Source organism: Musa acuminata, chromosome BXJ2-7 (assembly GCF_036884655.1).
Source record: "Musa acuminata AAA Group cultivar baxijiao chromosome BXJ2-7, Cavendish_Baxijiao_AAA, whole genome shotgun sequence".
Classification (NCBI taxonomy): Eukaryota; Viridiplantae; Streptophyta; class Magnoliopsida; order Zingiberales; family Musaceae; genus Musa; species Musa acuminata.
The window spans coordinates 34,478,778-34,501,498 of NC_088344.1; the positions used below are offsets into that span (position 1 = coordinate 34,478,778).

Sequence of the window (22,721 nt, forward strand, 5' to 3'; positions counted from 1 at the left end):
CCTCAATGAAGTTTGTTAGCCTGCTGTGAATGCTTATTATGGAGTCTTGCATCTCAAGGCAGTATATTGTTATTTAATGTCATATAATAGTTGTTGGCAGACACCTTTACATGCAGGAGTTAATCATTGCCGCCAGAGGAGGATAATTTCCAGTTATGTAATCTTGGAATTGAGTAATTTATCATCTTCCCTGAGAGCTTAACCATTGTTGTCATTAGAAGATATTTTGTTTAATCTGACTCATGTGGAGCTAATAATGGCCAAGACGCATCATGCCTCTGCCAATATGAGGTCTGAGAAAGGTCAGTATAAATAAATTTCATGTTTGTTTATTTGAACTTTAATCATCCATATCATAAAGTAATAATCTGATTTCGACACTAAACTTCTAACTTGCATGCATGGGTAAATATGAAAATAGTTATTAGTGTATCAGAGGTAAATCTTAGATGAGTTGCTGATAGCACAAATAGTAATAATGAAAATTAACTGAAATTTGTTCCTGAGAATATAATGAACTTACCAAATCCATCAAACCACTTTCCTAACTTGAGCTTATATTAGTTTCAGGAAGATAAAATATAAAAAAATCTGTATTTGTATCTGAATTTCACTGACATCCTGGAATATGGGTATAGGAATGGCTTCAGTTCACCTTCATGTGTGTGTGTGTGTATATATATATATATATATATATATATATATATATATATATATATATATATATATATATACATACATATATACATACATATACATACATATATACATACATATATGTATATATATATAATGTGTGTGTGTGTTATATTCCTTATCCATCATATCTCCAATTCGTATCTGTATCTGTGGTGTGTCCATATCTGAATGTGCATGCTAACTAGAAGTGGATAGAAGTCTTTCTTGATATCCTAATTTCAATGTTTTGTATCCTGCCCATTTTCAACCCTACTGCAAGGAGCAGCAGTCATATTTTGATCAGACATAAATTTATGCATAAATGACCAATCATTTTATATTGCACTCTGACCAGCATCAGAATTCACTTTTTTTTTGGTATCTTATTATTGATATATTTAATCTGCAAATCTTTCCCAGTAGGCTTAGGATTTGCATTTTTAGATAATTGATACAAAGTACTAGTTAAGACACAAGTTGAATTCATCTTTCTGCTAATGATAAATTCTTCTAGGGATCAAACGTTCATCTCTATTGTTAGAAACAATGAAATCTTGTCCTCGATAATTTGTGTTACTCATGGCATATCTGTTGTTCAATGCTTTCTAGGGATCAAACATTCATCTCTATCTTCAGAAAACAATGAAATCTCGTCTTTGAAAATTTTGGCATTTTGCCATGTCTGTTCAATTCTTTCTAGGGATTAAGCATTCATCCTTATCTTTAGAAACTATGAAATCTTATCCTCAAAATTTTTGGCGTACTCATGCCATATCTGTCGTTCTATTCTTTCCAGGGATCAAACATTCATCTCTATCTTTAGAAACAATGAAATCTTATCCTTGAAAATTTCTGTGTTACTGATGCCATGTCTGTTGTTTTCAATTGATGGTACTGCTTGTGATGCATAGATCAGTCTTGCATCCAACTATGAGGGCCTTTGTCATTTGAGATGGCTTGCAACTTAAAATAAGTGCCACTGGAACAAAATAGCTGCAAAAGATGAATTAGTGTTTTCTGATGTTGTGTTCTTAAAAATCATTGTTGTTTGATCAATGAGACTATTAAAGATGATCAAGGAATTGCATTTGCTAATTGCAAAATTATAACCCCAGTATGTTAAAGAGTTTTGAAGATCAAAATTCTCATAGTTTTCGTTAGATCATAAAATTGAAAAAGGGCGAAAATAACACAAGTAACTAGTTAAACAATCACAAAAGATCTGGTACAATTACTAATCTGCATGTTTATATGTTTTTCTTGAGTTTTGGTAAGGTATACACTTTGTAACTGTGCCTCTGCAATCTACATGTGTTTTAAATGGCCAACACTGTGCTGTAAATTCATCTTTCAGTTATGTTCACTTAGAAGATGTTACTGGTTGTTGTTGCATGAATTAGCTCTCAGTTCTTTCTTTTTTCTGTTGCGATAAATTTGACATGATGCTATGATTCCATTATTTTATTATATTTTTCATGATGCCCGACTGATTAGAAGTCATGCCTTAGCTTTGTAAATATGGTTGTTCCTTTTCAACCTAGGGATCAGGGTTCACGTCATGAAAACAACCAGTTATTTGGTATCAGCTGACTCTGATATGATAAACTGATAAACCTTGTAGCCAAAAATTGATTGGAACCAATTATATTCTGTCAACTTAATCAGAGTTTGGTCAATTGGTCAATCCTAGGCACAACTGACAACCTAAACTGAAAACAAAGTATAGGGGTGGAGTGAAAAAGAAGAGTGAAACCAAGGCAGAAGAAAGGAAAACATAAAATCTATGCCTATGAAAAGGAGAAATTGCAACCATTGTGTAAGCTATTCATTGTAGCCTTTGTATTTGCTGTTTGTCATCTCTTTTACAATATTCATCATCCATCATTGGTAATTAGAGAGTAAAGAGTTTCATGAGTGGGTAAGGAGAAAGCTTCATGATTGATCTCAGATATCATAGGTTGTCTCTTTGAACAAAGCTTTTCTTTGTTTATCTTCACATTACCTACATTTAATTCACATGATGATTAGAAAAGCATCAATCTCTGATAGGATCTATCAACTTATTAAGTTACAGGTGGATAACTCTCTTAGTTAATTTATATATAAAATATATATTGTTAGCTGCTATATGCTATATTAATATGTTTCTCTGATATGAGTAATAATTATTATAAAATAAAATTTTCTAATGATTATTCTTTATTATTCTTATTGCTATTTTATGCTTTTTTTTATCTGTTACATTTTGATTTTGTGTCTTTTAGTTTAAAATATTTTAATATTATTCAAGTTTATTATGATTATATATCATGTATTTCTAAATGATTGTCTCAATCAAATTCTCCCTGTCGATTTTATTTGACTGATCTTTCTGATTATAGTCATATTGTTCATTTGTCCTAGCCTCTTTAACTACTAGTCTATTACCTTTTTTCTTAAAATGGATATTTACTAACATCTTGTAACTGAGCACTCTGTATCAATTGGAAGTTCTTCAAGACCTAAAGAAATATATATTTCATGTTGCAGGCATGGCTTATATGTTTCTGGAGAAGAGCTAAAAGCCCATAGTGTAGAAGAGGATATTGCCGGTGAACTGCTGCAATTTTGGATTGGTTGCATGAGACAGTCTCCAACTTCTCGTGATTCTACACTAATGGACATCATTACAGGAATAGCTACCTTTGGCTTTTCATTACCAACTCTTATTTCAAGTATAATGGAGAGCTACGAATTCTGCAGATTACTATAAGAAAATAGGAAGCTGTGAATTTTGGAATTGGTGTTAGAGAAGTAATTGTTGAAGCTTCCATAATAACTACTAACTCAGAGACAATCGTGATGTCCTCTAAACCTTCCAGCTCTGTTGAGTTGCTGCGTCATTTCACGTATTTGCAGGCATATTTTGTATCTGTATCATTCTGATGATTTCCGTGCTAGTGGTGATATGCATGTTAGTGATCATTGACGTGCCAACGTTGATAGACCTCTCATTCACGTGGATGAGACTCTTTCTTCGTTGTGATCATACATATAAGTTTGTCTAAGACTTTGAACATCATCTGCCCAACACCATGTGTCATATTGGGTAGCAAAATGTCGGACAGCAAATTCCATGCAGTAATCTACACAAGCTTGGACGGGTTAATGATTAGGTTGATTCTGGTATCACGTATTTTGTGCCCTTCTAATGCTTGTTTTGATGTTATCATGAATTGACAAGTATGTTTTCGTCCTTTTAGCTTTATTACATGAGTCTCGATGGAATTGAGTGTGAATCTATCTCGAGCAAACAAAACAAAACGAATTTGATCGATCCGTTTGATCTTTTCTCTTCCATATCGCTTTTCTCTCTCTCTCTCTCTCTCTCTCTCTCGTTTTCTTTTCTCTCCCATTTGATAGACCTTCACCACGATGTCACGTCCATAGTTGGGATTGTCTAAGGCGTGAGGTATTCTTGCGGTCAAGACGTGAACTTAATTTGCGTTGCTTAAGTTGTGTTTCGCCCTTGCGATATTGCTCCGCAAAGATCAGCCCACTTGCAACCTCTCGTAGGTCCCGAAGGACCTATAAAAGAAAAAGTTGATCAGTTCGAAAGAACGAACGACGGACAAGTCCCGAAGTCTCGCGAAAAGGGGAAGCTTAACAAGCAATTCGACGAGCACCTTGCGTACACAAGAGAAAAGAGAAAGAGGGGAAAAACAAGGGCTTTAGAAGGTTGAACGAATAGTTGCAAGCTCACAAACAACTGCTCACCAAGTCCCGGGCGCGACAACAAGTTCCCGTCAAGGCAACGTGCGAACTTGCGAAGGAGTGTTCAACACCCGGTATTATACCGAAGCCCCATCCAGCCCTGTGCCACCCGGGGGTTCCTAGGGGCTGAGATGTCTGACGTTTTGGTGAGCCGAGGCAGATTCCAGAAATCAGCCTGCGGCACATGAAAACAGAGCTGTTTTAGGACTGTTTTGCTCGGTTCGGTGAGCAATCGTTTTGGAGTGCTACAGCTTGTTCGAACTTATATTTTTACAAGCAAAATGACTCAAAACCAAGGCCAAACAGGCTACCAAGTAGCTGTACATGTAAACGAGAGCGACGAACGGTTTGTTGAACGGAGTTGTTGCGGGTGTGCGACGACCGTTCGTGACAACGAGGAGGAAGAGGAGCGAACTGATTTAAAGAATGGAAAGGTATATATATATATATATATATATATATATATATATATATATATATATATATATATATATATATATATATATATATATATATATATATATATATATATATATATATATATATATATATATATATATATATATATATATAACATTGCCACCGCCACAAGGTTGGATTTTGAGGAGTGAAATATATAAAAAATGAAAACTTTGAAATCCTTGTATAAGTAGAAAGGTTATTTCCATCTAACAAGAGTCATTCTTGAAAATTTTAATGAAAATTCGGTAAAAAATAAAAAAATTGCAACTTTCATGTTGTAGCTGTGAACTTGTGATGAAAAAAAAAAGCGAATGGTATTTAAATGTTTTTGTTAATATTTTTAAAGAAATAAAGATGTAGAAAGAGGGGAGTGATGGAATGGTTAAACCTCCCAAACCCTAATCTTCCTTATCTACAAGAGAGGCAAAGAACAGAGAACCGGCAAATAGTTTCTGTACTATATATATATGAGAACACCGCCATAGGGTTTCTCTCCCTGCGTTGTGGTTTGGTTCTCTGTTTTGTCGGCCGACACGTCGAAGGAGGGAGGGAGATGGCGCAGTCGCTGGAGCTGTTGTTGATACAGTTCTTGATGCCGGACAACGACGCGCGGCGGCAGGCGGAGGAGCAGATAAAGCGGCTATCCAAGGACCCGGCGGTGGTGCCCGCCCTTGTCCATCACCTCCGTACCGCCAAGACCCCCAACGTTCGCCAGCTCGCCGCCGTCCTCCTCCGCAAGAAGATCACCGGCCACTGGGCCAAGCTCTCCCCGTCCCTCAAGCTCTCCGTCAAGCAGGCCCTCATCGACAGCATTACCCTTGAGCACAGGTTCCTCCATCGTCTCTGGCTCAATTCTTGAATCCTCCCTCCTTTATGCTTTTTCTTTGGTGATCAAGATTTGCTCATCAAGAACTCCGTGGTTCTTGGATACTAGAATTTAGCGGTTTCCTGAAAAGGATTCATCGATGTACGTGCCGGTGCTTCTTGTTGTCCGCGAGGGTTTCGTGATCTTATCCTACTATGAAATATTACACAACTCCATTAGTTCTAGTTTCCGCAGGTCGTCCGGTAATTCATGTATATTATTGCTGTAGTATGACCGTGGTTGTCGTTTGAATTGTTTAATTAAATTGTGATCGTGTAGTCTCATCTAATTTGATATGATTTAACCAATTTTGATTTGATATGATAGTAGCATTAAGTATAGTGTGAAATTTGCCTTGCGCTTTCTCACTGACCCTTCTTTGTTGCCTGCTTATTGGACTATCTTTTTATCAATTTGAAAGAGCAAAGGCTTGAACATATTGGACTTGTATATCATGGTTCCAAGTCAGATTGGTATAGAACCGGGCCGCTGTCCGGTTCTTACTGGTTTACTCGACACATGGTTCATTGGTATATGCCATTGTACGAGATGAGGAGGAGGAGGATAGGTACCACAGCCAGCTCCAAACAGTGGGAGTGTCATATCACATGTTTGAGGGGTGGGGGTGTGGTGACAGACAGAGGTGGGGTGTCAAAGGTGTTCTTATTAGTAACTCTGATTTGGATCAGAACTGTACAAAACGGGCTCTCCATTGGATCATTATTTACTACCTGTTTCATATTGGTCCCGGTCATTATTCAAACCCTGCTATACGTCACGACAGCCCACTCTCATTATTGTGATTCTGGCCTTATCCAACTATATGCTACTTGTTATATCTAAAGCTTACCACAGCGTATATATTGTTTTCGTTTGCATTTTTCCCTAGCAAATAGCATTCCTTAATCAATTTGAGTTTTTACAAGTTGAATGGTAGTCCATGTATATTTTTGTTGTCACTTAAAACCTTTGCTTTCCCTTGCTGTTTGTCATTTTAAGCATCAAATATAGTAATTATTGCCATGTGCATTTTTGCTCAAAGGATGTGGTGGTTTGTACAGCCCTCTTGTGAGGCGAGCAAGTGCCAATGTTGTGAGCATCATTGCCAAGTATGCTGTGCCAGCTGGAGAGTGGCCTGAATTGTTACCTTTTCTTTTCCAATGCAGTCAAAGTTCACAAGAGGACCATAGAGAAGTAAGTTCTCTTTTACACTGCTTCTTTTCCAAGTTAGAATTCTTGCATGTTTTTGCATAATCGTATATTGGCAACTGACTGAGATAATTAGTGTAAAGAAAAATATTCTAATACCAGAAATGAAGCAACAGGAAATAAAGCAGTAGGTGATAAAAAGAGGTATTGAAATGGAGGAAGATATGTAAGGAGGAGCTAGAAGGAAAGAACTGCTGAAGAGTGATATGTTGAATTAGAGAAGATAAAGCGAGACAAAAAAACAAATTAGCACGTGTATTTGGCAGTTCAAGTATTTTAGTTGTGGATTAACACCTAGAATCTAAGCTATCTAATCTTATCATAATATTTAATGGTTGATTGTTGGACTGAGTGGAAGAGATTTTAGTAATAAATAGTTATTTATATTTAGTGGTTTGATTGGAGTGGGCAGAAGGGATTTAGTAATAAACAGTCATGATTTTAGGAATAAATAAAGTTAGTCTGCTCTGTTCAAATATAATTCCTTCAAACATAGTATTAACTTTGAAAAGTTGTAGTTGTAAGAAAAGGTATGGATGAATTTTTAATCTGCAATCTTGTGTAAAAAAATATTGACAGTATTGACTGCAATTCAAGTGGCATTTTTTATCAAATTCAATAAATTCTGTTCTCATGTGTAACAATCAATATGGCATGACAAGTAGTCTCAGAGAAAGAAACAGAGATGAGGCTGTGGTTTGCATGAGTTCATGCTGTAATTAATAATGTCAGTAATCAGTATAAAGGTTTCAGATGTAAAGTGAGGCAGTAGTATTTCAAAGACTGTTGAAACATGAAAACCTTACCCACATGCTAGAATTACCTTTGCTGTACGCAGACCCATGTTGTGCAGTGGACTGGCTGCTCTGTGCTGTTAGTGTATGCTGCAATGTGTCAGTATTTATACGTGTTTGACAAAGGAGAATTGGAGGAAGAACCAAGGAGAAAAGGGAAAATAGAAAGGCACATCCTTGTTCCCATAGACCTCATCCCTGTCAGAAGTGGAAACTCGATGCCTGGCTTCTTAAGCCGTTGTGTCACGAACGGTTGTCGTGTGCCCGCAACAACTTTGTTTAACGAACCGTTCGTCGTTTGTGTTTACATGTACAGCTGCGTGGCAGCATGTTTTGGCTTGGTTTTATGTCCTTTTGCCTGTAAAAATGTAAGTTCGAGCAAGTTTCAGCGCTATAGTGCGATCGCTCACCGAACTGAGCAAAACAACCCAAAACAACTTTGTTTTTACGTGCCACGGGCTGTTTTCTGTAGCTCGCTGCTGCACGCGAAACATCAGCCATCTCAGCACCCTGGAACCACCCGGGTGGCACCATGAGGGATGGAGTTTCTGTATAGTGTCGAGCATTGAACAACCTTTCGCAAGTTCGCACGTTACCTTGACGGGAACTTATTGTCGTGCCCGACACCCGGTGAGCAGCTGTTTGTTCAACCTTCTAAAGTCCTTGTTTTCCTCCTCTCCCTTTTTTCTCTTGTGCATGCAAGGTGCTCGTTGAATTGCTTGTAAAGCTTCCCCTTTTCGTGAGACGTCGGGACTTGTCCGTCGCTCGTTCTTCGAACTAATCAACTTTCTCTTTTACAGATCCTTCGGGGCCTGCGAGAGATTGCAAGTGGGCTGATCTTTGCGGATGCATATCACAAGGGCGAGGCGCGACTTAGGCAACGCAAGCTAAGTTCGCGTCTTTGTCGCAATGGTGCCTCACGACTTAGGCAATTCCAGTTAAGTTCACGACATTGTGGTATCAGAGCCGGCAAGCAATTCGAGCAAGCAACGAAGGAACTTCGCATTTTCACAATGGCAAAGCATCGTGGCGAATCAAGCAAGACGGGACAAGCCGGACCCTTGCCCCAAGTAGCCGTAGGTGGGCTGCAAGTGCATACTTGCTCTCATGTTGTTGGAGCCACTCAAGTGGAGCACGACGATGAACATAACGAGCGAGAAGTTGGTTACTCTCCGCGAGCGGAGGAGGCCCAATCTGGAGTGCCAACCGGGAAGAAGAGCCATAAGGAGAGACTCAGCGCGGCGGAAACCCTCTTGGATGTTCTTGAAGCGAGCTTGGAGGAACTCTACCATGGCCAACGAAGGCTTGCTAGGGTAGAGAGCTCGCAAGAAGAAGAGGAGTTCCGGATCGATAAGGTTGAGGCCTTAGTCGACAGATTGTCAGATGACACCAATGACTCCGTGCAACACCTGCAGGAAGTCGTGGCGGAACTCACTTCCAGGATGACTATGCTCACGAGGGCCCTGAATGCGGGAGGAAGCAACACCCGCGTTGCACCGGCACAAAACTTGAGAGCACCCGAGCTGCATTGTTATGGAGGTGCCCGAGATGCCAAAGAGCTCGAGAATTTCCAGTTCGACATGGAACAATACTTTCAAGCTACGAGGCCTGATTATGAAGAAACCAAAGTTTTTATAGCAACCATGTATCTGAACGGAGATGCAAAACTTTGTTGGCGAACCCGTTGGGAGGAGATCCAACAAGGTCGGTGTCGAGTTGACACATGGGAGGACTTGAAGCGGGAGTTAAGAACTTAGTTTCTACCGGAGAACACAGAGTTCGTCGCAAGAAGGAAGTTGAGACAACTCTGCCAAAATACTTTGATTTGAGACTACGTGAAGCAAATTTCTGCGCTAATGCTGGACATACATGACATGTCCGAGAAGGATAAGCTGTTCAGCTTCCTCGATAGTTTGAAACCATAGGCTCAATAAGAACTACATCGAAGGAATGTCGCCGATGTGATCGGGGCAATTGCTGCTGCAGAAAGGCTCACCGTCTTTGTTTCCTCTGAAGACCCAGGAAAAAGGAAACAATGTTCAGGCAATCGCCCTCCAAAATATTCTCGAGGGAAGGAGCTCGGGGGGCGAACAAAGGAAGAAGAGTTCTTACAAAGGGCCATGCCCGAAAGGCAAGGCCCCGAAACCTGGCGGATGCTTCTTGTGCGGAGGGCCGCACATGGTAAGAGAGTGCCCACAAAAACAGGCACTCAATGCTTTAACAACTTTCATCTATCTCCCCCGATCGGACAAGGGCAAGGTTGTCGCTCTTAGTTCGAGTAGTTCTGAATCCAGCAACGACGGTGAGGAGTCGCAAGGACCCCGGATGGGAGCAATGCGTTTGTTGAACGCCATGTGGGGTCAAGTGAGGGAGAACACGAAGACAAGACTACAAAAAGCAGGAAGTGGCGAGCTGATGTACGTAGACATAAAGCTCAATTGCCAAACGACCCGTGCAATGGTGGACACGGGCGCTACCCACAACTTTATTACCGATCGAGAAGCAAAACGACTTGGGCTGATTTTGGAGAAGAGCCCAAGTCGAATGAAGGCGATGAACTCGGAGGCCAAGTGAATCTCCGGGTTGGCAAAGGGAGTTCCCATCAAGATCGGAACATGGAACGAGAGCACAAACATGATGGCGATGCCACTGGACGACTTCCAAATGATTCTTGGAATGAAATTCATGCACGCGACGAAGTTGGTGCTAATGCCGTTCTTAAACTCCTTATGTATGATGGGAGGTGACGACCCCTGTGTGGTTCCCGTCTCTCGGAAAGGAACCAGGGAACCCCAACATATATCGGCATTATAACTGAAAAAAGGGGTATGAAAAGACGACTAATATTCGTGGCTGCTATGAAGTTAGAGCCACTCGACGAGAAGGCCATTCATGAACCTGCTGTGCTGGCGAACGTCCTGAAGGAGTTCATGCATGTTATGCCACCCGAGTTGTCGATGACTCTACCGCCACGCAGAGGCGTGGATCACCATATCGAGCTGGAGCCAGGAGTGAAGTCTCCAGCGAGACCACCCTACTGCATGCCCCCTCTTGGCAGAGCTCAGAAAGCAGTTAGGTGAACTGATAAGCGGTGGTCTCATCCGCAGTTCTAAAGTACCATTCGGAGCTCCAGTTCTCTTTTAGGAGAAACAAGATGGGAGCCTCTGACTATGCGTCGATTATCGAACCCTCAACAAAGTGATGGTGAAGAACAAGTATCCCATCCCGCTCATCGCGGATTTGTTCGACCAATTGGGCAAAGCTAAGTATTTCTCAAAACTCGACCTTCGGTCGAGGTATTGGTAGGTGTGCATTGCTGAAAGTGACGAAGCGAAGACTACCTGTATGACCAGGTATGGAGCGTCTGAGTTCTTGGTGATGCCTTTCGGCTTACCCAACGCTTCGGCCACGTTCTGCACTCTCATGAACCAGCTATTCAAAGAGTATTTGGATAAGTTCGTGGTCGTCTACTTGGATGATATCGTCGTCTACAGTCAAATGCTCGAGGAGCATGTCAAGCACCTTTGGACAATTTTCAAGGTTCTCAGGGAGAACACTTTGTTCGTAAAAAGGGAGAAATGCTACTTTGCTCAAATGAAGATCTTATTCTTGGGGCATCGAATCGGTGATGGCTCTATTCGGATGGACAAATCAAAGGTGCAAGCGGTTGCAGAATGACGAACCCGAAAGAAGGTGCCAGAGTTGAGATCCTTGGTTTCGTCAATTACTATCGACGCTTCATAGCGGGGTATTCGAAGCGTGCAACTCCACTAACGGAGTTGCTGAAGGAGCAGCCTTGGAGGTGGTATGATAAATGTGAAATTGCATTCTAAGATCTGAAGGTTGCTGTGTTGGAAGAACTAGTGCTTAAATTGCCAGACTAAGGGGAGCCCTTCGAAGTCTATACAGATGCTTCAAACTTTGTTATTAGGGGAGTACTCATGCAGGAGGGTCATCCGATGACCTACGAGAGCTGCAAACTCAACGAGACCGAGCGGCGGTATCCAGTGCATGAGAATGAAATGGCAGCGATGATCCACTTTCTACGAGTTTGGCGACACTACCTTCTTGGATCGCGATTTATGTTAAGGACAGACAACATCGCTTTGAGCTATTTTCAAACTCAGAAGAAAGTCTCCCCAAAGCAAGCACGACGGCAGGACTTCCTGGCTGAGTTTGATATGACAATGGAGTACAAGCTCGGAAAGACAAATGTCATGGCCGACGCATTGAGTCGGAAAGTGGAGCGTGTGAATGCCGTACAATTGGAGGGCAGAGGCCAAGCAAGTCAATTGCACTCCAACTTCCTTTCCAGGATCAAGGATGCTCTGTACAGTGATCCCCAAGCAGTAACCTTGATGCAGCTCATTAAAGAAGGCAAGACACGATGGTTTTGGGTTCAGGAGGGACTCGTTTACACCAAAGGGAATAGGGTTTATGTTCCTCGAGTGGACAATCTGAGGCGTGAATTCTTAAGAAAGTGTTACGATTCCCTTTGGGCGGGACACCCAGGCATTCACAGAACCTTGGCTCTCGTGGAGAGGGCCTTTTACTTGCCGAAGATGGGGACTGATGTAGAGGAATATGTTCGAACGTGCCTCACTTGCCAACAAGACAAGGTGGAGCAGCAGAAGCCGGTGGGACTGTTGGAGTCGTTGTCCGTACCAAAAAGGCAGTGGGAGAGCATTTCCTTGGATTTCATATCTAGCTTGCCAGCAGTAAGGAGACTCGGATCGATACTCGTGGTGGTCGATCGATTTTTAAAGTATGCAACTTTCATTGCTGCTCCCCTACACTGTTCAGCAGAGGAGGCGACCAAGCTGATGATGAAGGATGTGGTGAAGTATTAGGGAGTCCCGCACAATATCATCAGTGATCGAGACGCTCAGTTCCTGGGACGATTATGGACCGAGCTATTCAAATTGTTGGGGCCAAAGTTATACTTCTCCACAAGCCTCCACCCCCAGACGGATGGCAGATCGAAAGGATAAACTTGCTCCTAGAGCAATATCTTCGGCACTACGTGAGTGCCAACCAACGAGATTGAGTGAAGTTGTTGGACATTGCCCAATTCTCCTACAACTTGCAACGGAGCTCTGCGTCCAACAAGAGCTCCTTCGAGATCATTATAGAGCAACAATCGTCAACTCCTCATACCATGGTAATCGGGTATACTGGGAGTAGTCCGTCAGCCTACCACTTCGCAAAGGAGTGGCACCGAAATGCAGATATTGCGCGAGCTTACTTGGAGAAGGCGGCAAAAAGAATGAAGAAGTGGGCATACTTGGGAAGACGACCGCAAGAGTTCAAGATCGGCGATTTGGTGTTGGTCAAGCTCTAACTAGCATCACTCCAATTCTTTAGGAACAAAGTACGCAAAGGATTGGTGCGCAAGTATGAAGGGCCCTTCTCAATTATCAACAGGGTGGGCAACGTCTCCTACAAGTTGCAGTTGCTGGCGTGGTTCAAAATTCACAATGTTCTTTACGCCAGCAACTTGAAATCGTACCACTCGGATCCGTAAGATGCTTCCTGAAGTGTTCTAACTCGGCTACCCCCCACCAGAGCCTCTTATGAAAAGCGAGTTGAAATCATTTTAGCGGACTGCAAAATAAAGCTACCCACTGGAGCTGAGCAGACCAAGTACTTGGTGAAGTGGCGAAAGCTTCCCCGAATTGAAGCCAGTTGGGAGCCTGAAGACGCCCTACGACATGAAGAAGCAATCATCAACAACTATCAACAAGCGTCGACGAGGGCGCCGACAGTTTAAGTGGGGGAGAATATCACGAATGGTCGTCGCGCGCCCGCAACAACTCTGTTCAACAAATCGTTCGTCGTTTGTGTTTACATGTACAGTTGCGTGGCAGCATGTTTTGGCTTGGTTTTATGTCCTTTTGCTTGTAAAAATGGAAGTTCGAACAAGTTGCAGCGCTACAATGCGATCGCTCATCGAATCGAGCAAAACAGCTCCGTTTTTGCGTGCCACAGGCTGTTTTCTGCATGCCGTTGCTGCATGCGAAACGTCAGCCGTCTTAGCCCCCTGGAACCACCCGGGTGGCACCATGGGGGATGGGGCTTCGGTATAGTGTCGGGCGTTGAACAACCTTTCGCAAGTTCGCACGTTACCTTGACGGGAACTTGTTGTCGCGCCCGGCACCCGATGAGCAGCTGTTTGTGGACTTGAAGCTATTCGTTCAACCTTCTAAAGTCCTTGTTTTCCTCCTCTCCCTCTTTTCTTTTGTGCACGCAAGGTGCTCGCTGAATTGCTTGTAAAGCTTCTCCTTTTCGAGAGACGTCGGGACTTGTTCGTCGCTCGTTCTTCGAACTAATCAACTTTCTCTTTTACAGGTCCTTCGGGACCTGCGAGAGGTTGCAAGTGGGCTGATCTTTGCGGACGTATATCATAAGGGAGAGTCACGACTTAGGCAACGCAAGCTAAGTTCGCGTCTTTGCCGCAATGGTGCCTCACGACTTAGGTAATTCCAGCTAAGTCCGTGACAGTTGGTTGCATGTGTGATGATCATATTGCTGTCAACTGTGGAAACATTGGCACTGATCTTTAGTTATAACATTTTGACTAGTTCGGTGACTGAACCATGTTATCCTGAAACCAAACAAAAAAAAGTGATTTGTGGACTGGTACGAGCCAGCCATATAACTAGTACAGTGCCGGTATTTCTTGCTCAAAAGCAACTAATAGAGTCTCAATTCTCACATTTCTGTGTCTGGTATTCTTTGTTTCAGTGACTTTAGCTTCATGTTTTCTGAATGCTTAAACATTGCACTAAAGATGTGCCTTTGACTATGATGCACTAAAGGATTTGTTTATTTATCTCACCATATGAATATACTGTTTTGAATTTGAAATGGTCTCGGTGGCTGACCTTCTGGTTTAAGACTAGACCTTGTTTTTTGACACTTTCAGTGTCATCTACCTGTTGTTCTCATTATTGCATTTCAGTAAAATTGGCTGACACCATTTGACAGCAACAATAGCAGTCTTAAAACCAGATTATGGTATCCCGATCAATTTTATGGATTTGTGTGTTGCATCCAGATGTTCTGTTGAGCTATTGATTGTTTTCTTTTCTGTGATTGCATTGAATGATTCGTCTAATTTTTGAAGGGTTATGCTTATCCACTCTTCTGGCATTCTGCTAGGTGGCCCTGATCCTTTTCAGCTCTTTAACTGAAACAATTGGGCCGACATTTCAATCCCATTTGGCAGATCTTCAGCCTATTCTGCTTAAATGCCTGCAAGATGAGACAAGCACTCGTGTTAGAGTTGCTGCTCTGAAGTATGTATTGTGCTGTATATGAATACGTATGTCCTGTTTTTGTAGAAGTGTCTTCTGTGTGACTTATATCATGATTTGTATGGGCATCAATCTGACCCATCTTCGTTAATCTGGCAGGGCTGTTGGATCTTTTATAGAGTTTATCAATGATGGTGCAAATGTAGTAAGTTTGTTGACCATTCCATTCTATTTTCCTGTTTCATATGCTGTTTCATCTATAGAAACTGTTGGGATTCCGTTAATATTATGGTCTAGTCTAATCTGTTATTATTATTATTATTTTTTTGCAAACATGTAAAATGCTAGTCTTTAACATCTAGGTAAACCGTGTTTTTGATCCCTTTGTTTTCATGATAAATTATGCTTGAAAAGGTACTAAACTAAAACATAAATTAAGCAAGTTGTGGAACAAAATATTCTCCCTCTCTTGCCAAATTAGCTTTTCATATTTTCACAGTTCCTTCCTTGCTAAGGGATTTGGGTCATAATCTAGAAGCTGACATTAATCTCTAGCTGGTTGTTTTGTCAAGAAAGTTATAGCTTGTAATAGAATATCATGGTCTCAATCATGGTTCACCTTACTGGTCTGTATCACTGTCCAGATCAGCCATTGATACAGTATGTACCGATGTACCGAGTGTATCGCTCATACCGATCCCTTGTTGGACTGGTATGTATTGCCCATAAAGAGTGTCTCACACTCTTTTCACTTCAAATCTTGATGTCCTTTTAAAATCATTCGCATCAGGGAGAGCATGTTGTCACATATAACTGTAGTTATGGATCTGCAATTGCTCATAGCTTATGCCTACTAAGTGCTCATATTTGCACTTTCGGTATTTCAGTATCAAATTTTATATTATAAGTGCTAGTTACCAGCAATGAGTTAACAAAAAAAAGAATCAGGATGAAAAGGAAAAGCGATCTTTTAAGCACAAGACATTTGAATGACTGTTTTCAACAAAAACGGGATACATATACGCCCATAAAAGAGTTGTTAGTTCATGCATTTTCAAATTTGACCTAGTCAACCCGTCTTATTTTTCTCACTTATTTTTGGAGATAATAATATGCTTTTGCATGAAGGTCCCAAATTAGGATCACCCTAGGAACTAATATTGAACTCACGTTGCTTGTATTATAAAGCATGTGCCAATGCAGTAACAGATATCAGGGAAATGACGTATCATGTTATACTCTATATGAAAGCTCCCATAGCTTATGATTTTGACTCAAACAATGACTTGATGAATAATAAAAGGGTTTTACCTTGTTTGTTATTGTGGGTTGCTTGTCATTTGGAAACTGAAAAGTTTGCAGCTTCTGATCATGTTCTTAAGAATCATTAAAAGAGGGGCCAAGTACGTTAATTTGATAAAGATTTCAGTATTTAGTTCGTTGATAGGTTTATCTTGACCCAATGGACTGTTTATCTTGAACTCCCATTTGGAACCTGTTGCATTATGTTACACTTGTTTAGGTTCTACTAGCTGCAGAGAAGCCAAAGTTCATTGTTTGTTAATTTAAAATTGGTCAAAATTTTGTTCTGCCACTGTTTTGCAGGTAAAGTTATTTCGAGATTTTATTCCAAGTGTCTTAAATGTGTCAAGGCAATGCCTTGCTAATGGCGAGGAAGATGTCGCCTCTATTGCTTTTGAAATATTTGATGAGCTCATTGAATCTCCTGCTCCACTTCTTGGGGATTCTGTGAGGTCCATAGTGCAATTTTCTCTTGAAGTTTGTTCAAGCAACAATTTGGACTTGAACATACGACACCAGGTTTGACTGATCCACATGTTGAACATTTAGTATCTTTATGCAGATCATTTGTGAGTTCAATCTATTGGTAATTCCAGGCAATTCAGATAATTTCATGGTTGGCAAAATTCAAGGCTTCTTTCCTAAAGAAGCACAAGTTGGTTGTACCTATTCTCCAAGTTATGTGTCCTCTCCTTACAGAAACTGCCGATGGAGATGATGATTCTGATCTTGCTGCTGATCGAGCTGCTGCAGAGGTTATTGATACGATGGCCATAAATATACCTAAGCAAGTGTTTCCACCAATTTTTGAATTTGCTTCATTGAACTTCCATCATACTAATCCCAAGTTCCGGGAGGCTTCCGTCACATCATTAGGTGTTGTTTCTGAGGGTTGTTTTGAGATGTTAAAAGAAAAGTTAGAACATGTTTTACACATTGTTTTGGGAGCATTAAAGGATCAAGAACAAATGGTAAGAGGAGCTGCATCATTTGCATTGGGCCAGTTTGCTGAACATCTGCAGCCTGAGATTTTGTCTCACTATGAAAGTGTGCTTCCCTGTATTCTGAATGCTCTAGAGGATCCCTCAGATGAAGTAAAGGTAACATGTCTGCAAGCTGTGGCAACGTGACATGCTATATCAGTATGACATCAAGTTCTCATGTTTTCTGGTTTGCAGGAAAAGTCATACTACGCACTTGCAGCATTTTGTGAAGACATGGAAGAAGAAATTCTTCCTTATTTGGATCCTCTAATGGGGAGATTAGTCATTTCTCTACAAAACAGTCCTCGAAATCTACAAGAGACATGCATGGTCTTCCCCTAATTCATTATTTTTGGAATATTAACATATTAAGATTACATTGTAAATTGAGATATTTTGTGCTTCATATTCTTACTGCAGTCTGCAATTGGTTCGGTAGCATCTGCTGCCGAGGAGGCTTTTATTCCATATGCAGAGAAAGTTCTTGATCTAATGAAAAATTTTATGGTGCTGACAAATGATGAGGACTTGAGAGCACGTGCCAGAGCGACTGAATTAGTTGGAATAGTTGCAATGGCAGTTGGTCGAACAAGAATGGAACCCATACTACCTCCTTTCATCGAGGCTGCACTTGCTGTGAGTTATTGATGCAAAGTTTTCAGTATTTTCTTTTATGTTCACCCCAGGTTCAAGGCTTATATGTCTATTGTCAGGGTTTTGCATTAGACTTCAGTGAGCTTCGGGAGTATACTCATGGATTCTTTAGCAATATGGCTGAAATTTTGGATGATGGTTTTACACAGGTAACGTATATTTTATTTTGGCTATTGATTCCCTTTATTAAGATTATCTTTGAAATAACATAATGCAGCATGTTCTTTGGTACAGTACCTTCATCATGTTGTACCTCTAGTATTTACTTCATGTAATCTAGACGATGGCTCCGCAGTAGATATTGATGACTCTGATAGTGTGGACAATGGATTTGGAGGTGTGTCCTCTGATGAAGATACAAATGACGAACCAAGAGTTCGTAATATTAGTGTAAGAACTGGGGTGTTGGATGAAAAGGCTGCAGCAACTCAAGCTATTGGCTTGTTTGCTCTTCATACCAAGAGCTCTTATGCCCCGTATCCTTATAATGTGAGGTTGTTATTAGTTTATTCATGCATGCAGCTGCCTTTTTTTTCTTTAATTGATACAGTTATATGGAGGAGTCATTGAGGATTTTGGTTAGACATGCGGGATATTTTCATGAAGATGTCAGGCTTCAAGCTATCATAGCTTTAAAACGTGGGTGACCATTTCTTTTAGCATCATTACCACCATTAAACTTATTCTTCCTAGCAAAATTCTTGTATTCTGTTAATTTGTTTTCATTTTTGCATATACAATCTTTTCTCTAAAATTTGGTCCTATTGCTTATCTTTTTTTGATAAGCACTTACAATTTGCCTTGAAGTTGCATTTTTGAATGAGGTTTTAAATACCCGCTTAGACCAGTACATACTGGTGATGTCTGTTATCATTGGAAAATTTTATAGGAAACTAAATAGTGACGTATATGCTGAGATTTAAATCCTGGTTAATAAGTAGTTTCTAGTTGGTTAAATAGGAATCAAGGATAAGGTTTTGATTCAGTTCAGTTTTTGGGTTCCATTGTAGAAACAGAATTTTACACCACATTTGGGTGAGGACAGATATTGATGTTTTCTTGAGTTCAACTAGTATAATCTATCATGATTAAAAGAATTATTTGTAGTTCAATAGTGGCATGGAGATGGGTTGGTTGGAGCTAGCATCTGTCAGGTCCTTTGAAGTATTGATTTGTTAGCGGTCATTGCAAGTTATAGCTATCTTTGAAAGCTTGCTGAAAAGCAATAATTTCTGGATGACTAGACATTAAAACGGCAATTGACAACAAAAGATGAAAGATACGAATGAGGGAGGAAAAATGGGCTGTGATTATGTGTTGGTCGCCTCAAGCCCATGACACACAATAAGGTCCATAGTGATATGTTACAAAAGGCTGGTTTAACTTTTTCCTGTAAGTTCCTCTTCATTGGAAAAGCTCCTGATGCGGTATAGAACAGAAGTCGATTTTTATCCCAAACAAAAGCAGTAACACAAAGATAAAAAAGGTTACCCCACTTGATGTTTGTTCCCTTTACCATCCCCCACAATCTCTCCCTGAGCAAATTTGTTGTCATCAACTGTAATTTTGGATTTTTTGCTTTTTGACTAATGATATATCACATGTCTCATTTTCATGGTGATATGGAAGATTGATCACATGTTTTTTTAATATTTTTTGTTTAGTTGGTATACTTCATGTTTTGTGGACAGATGTGACCTTCCTTGTAATGTGTCGACGTTATATGACTTCACTTTACGTGAAATTATGTAGTAACTCTATAAACATTTGGTATCTGGATCATTGTTATGGTAAGTTATATACTTCTATAATGCAAATCATGAATTTATATTAACATTCTGTTTTGACCTTTTGACACTCGTTAAATCTGAAGCTTCCACCAATTTTAAGGTCTAGAGAGAGTCAATATTATCCTGTGTTTGTATACATACTTTGTCTCATATTCATTGTGTATGCTGATAATAAGCTTGTTTTGCCATGTGTGAGGTGTTACCTCTCATGTATTCAAGGTGTATGCACCATGTACTTATATCGCATGATATTAGATACTGATAAGTGCAACATGGAAATTTGTATATTTGAAGAATAAGAAAACAAGGTCTTGATTACGCTTTATTGAAATTGGTACTTGTAAATTGACTCCTTATTGTTTTCTTTTCAGTCTTGTAAATGAATAGCTGTGGAACTTGTAGTATATGTTATGACACAGTCTTTCTTACTTTTCAGATATTTTAACTGCTATACGGTCAATCCCTTTGGGTCACAATGTGAGTATGAAGCTTGACTTAACCTTCTATCTACTTGAACATTCCTTCTGGTTGTGGAGGATATGAATTTTCAGATGTTCAAAGATTTTTCATTTGATTCCTGAATGCTGGATTTATGAGTTATTTTTAGGTCAAATTTCATAATCTGGTCAAGTTTGTTAGAATGCCTTAGATTCAGTATAGAATATGTATTGATTCTTTTATCAAATCCACCATAAATTACTAAAGTTCTGATTGCAACAATCCCATGTCTCTTTGTGAAGCGGCCTACAGCCATGCATCAGTACATTATTGTTCTACCATCAATTAAAGGCATGGGAAACTTTTCTATTGATGTAAGAAATGTATTTGATTAAGCATTGATGTGGACCCCAAATAATGAAATATAAATTTCATGATGAACTGAACACATATTGGTTGTGTAATTTAATTCTCTTTTTAAGCCTTTATCTAATAGTGGTCACATTCAGTCACAGTTTTAACAAATTTGTTTTTCTTCATGCAGGGAGTCTCAGAAAAACAAAGGGATGTTCTTGGTAAGTTGCCATTCTAACTTGTTGTACCGTTCAAAATTCAATAATGTCATTCTTTTACCAAAACTCTCTCATTGTACTTCTGTTTAATCTGCAGATACTGTAATGAACATCTATATCAACACCATGACCGAGGATGATGACAAGGAAGTTGTTGCTCAAGCATGCATGGGCATGGCAGATATCATGAAGGAGTGTGGATACATGGTTATTGAATCTTGTAAGCTTTTTTTTGTGGAGCCGCCAAAGTATGTAATGTCGATTTGTTACATAAATAGTCTATAACTTATATTCTTTTATCAGATATTCCTAGGATTGCTGAGGCAACTCTAACGCTTCTACGTGAGGAATCATCATGCCAGCAAGTAGAGTCGGACTGCGATGCTGATGATGGTGATGTTGACCATGATGAAGTCCTCATGGATGCAGTGTCAGATCTTCTTCCTGCTTTTTCAAAGGCGATGGGATCTCATTTCGAACCAGTTTTTGCTAAGTTATTTGATCCTTTGATGAAATTTGCGGTAGGAACCTTTGTGCTCTAGCTTCTCTCAAGATATTCATTTACCTTTATGAATTCATGTGTTTTTTTGTGTTTATTTTGAAGTGTTAATTACTGTGTGGACACTTCACAGACTTAGCTATCATGTTTAAATGTCTGCAGAAAGTTCCACACCCTTCCCAAGATAGAACCATGGTTGTTGCATGCTTGGCTGAAGTTGCTCAAGAAATGGGTGCGCCAATTTCTACTTACGTTGATGTAAGGAAATTACATGTTTTATGTAATAACATTTTACATATTGTTTGTATATTTGTTGACTTTATGAATGATACTATTACTCAGAGAGTGATGCCTTTGATATTGAAAGAACTTGGATCATCAGAGGCAACCAATAGGAGAAATGCTGCATTCTGTGTTGGCGAGTTTTGCAAAAATGGGGGTGCTGCGACACTGAAGTATCCTTTTGTCTCTACTTGTTTTATGACTCTATGTATCCTTTTGTTCCATTTCCTTTTTCCAATTATATATATATATATATATATATAGGTTATTAAAGATATGTCAGACCTCATTTTGTTCCCTTTCATCATCTCTAGATATTATGGGGATATTCTTCGGACTCTTTACCCATTATTTAACGACTCGGAATCAGATGATGCGGTGTGTGATAATGCTGCCGGTGCAGTTGCTAGGATGATAATGGTGCAACCCCAATCTATTCCCCTCAACCAGGTTTGGGTTCATGTAACACTTATTTGGAAGTCAAATGCGGTAGAGGCTCAGTCGGTGAATGTTTCCCCGGGATCTACTTGATTGGTTAAAAATGCTGTTTTCACATTTTAGGTTCTACCCGTGCTTCTGAAAGCATTGCCTCTGAAGGAGGATTTCGAGGAGTCGATGACTGTTTACAGTTGCATCTGTCATCTAATCTTATCTTCTAACTCGGTGGTATATCAGACATGATGACCTTTTATTATTGCTTTTCATTAATTACTCAGTGCAACTAAACGTTTGTGTTTAATCAATCGAAACAGATCATTCCTCTGGTGCCAGAAGTGGTAAATATTTTTGCTCAAGTTATCGCATCGCCTGTGGAGAGAGAAGAAGTGAAAAACCGGATTGGCATGGCGGTTTCTCACTTGATTTCAGTCTATGGTAATCAAATGCAGCCTGTGATGGCTGCTCTCGCACCTGCACATGCTAATGCTTTGGCTGCATACCTTAGCAAAAGGTGACAAATAAAGAACCATACATACATAGCAAAGTAATGTTGGAGCTACTTGCGTGGATTGCTGATGTGGTCTTTCCCCTTTTGGCGGCTTTTCCATAACTATTTTTTGGTGTTAGTTATGTATTTAATTATTCTTTATAAGTGTGAGTGTTTTTTGTTTGGTCAATTTTACCAATAATCAAGTGGAGATTTACTATTTTTACGTGAGTTTGATTGAAATATTTGTTGTCGTATA

General features: G+C 40.0%; 1 protein-coding gene across 3 annotated transcripts; it reads left to right on the forward strand.

Annotated features, from left to right (window-relative positions):
* The first annotated feature begins 5,309 nt into the window (after positions 1 to 5,309).
* Positions 5,310 to 22,721, forward strand: LOC103992552 (probable importin subunit beta-4). Of its 3 annotated transcripts, none has more exons than XM_009412297.3 (20): positions 5,311 to 5,721; positions 6,820 to 6,952; positions 14,923 to 15,059; positions 15,177 to 15,222; positions 16,623 to 16,838; positions 16,916 to 17,419; positions 17,498 to 17,632; positions 17,723 to 17,938; positions 18,016 to 18,105; positions 18,191 to 18,432; positions 18,507 to 18,595; positions 20,183 to 20,223; positions 20,729 to 20,759; positions 20,854 to 20,976; positions 21,060 to 21,277; positions 21,418 to 21,513; positions 21,598 to 21,710; positions 21,852 to 21,987; positions 22,099 to 22,200; positions 22,290 to 22,721. In XM_009412297.3, the coding sequence occupies exons 1-20, from the start codon at positions 5,447 to 5,449 to the stop codon at positions 22,488 to 22,490; spliced, it is 3,144 nt and encodes a 1,047-aa protein (XP_009410572.2). In that variant the 5' UTR covers positions 5,311 to 5,446; the 3' UTR covers positions 22,491 to 22,721. The 3 variants fall into 3 exon arrangements, with proteins under 3 accessions (XP_064974414.1, XP_009410572.2, XP_009410571.2); XM_009412296.3 differs by having other exon boundaries at positions 5,312 to 5,721; positions 22,099 to 22,203; XM_065118342.1 differs by having other exon boundaries at positions 5,310 to 5,721; positions 21,418 to 21,710; positions 22,099 to 22,203.

Bases quoted from the DNA above. Each gene is read 5' to 3' on its own strand.
- LOC103992552 (XM_065118342.1), top strand. From the start codon at position 5,447: ATGGCGCAGTCGCTGGAGCTGTTGTTGATACAGTTCTTGATGCCGGAC. The intron at 20,760-20,853 runs GTAAGTTGCCAT...TTTAATCTGCAG, and splicing joins AAAACAAAGGGATGTTCTTG to ATACTGTAATGAACATCTAT. The intron at 21,711-21,851 runs GTATCCTTTTGT...CATCATCTCTAG, and splicing joins GGGGGTGCTGCGACACTGAA to ATATTATGGGGATATTCTTC.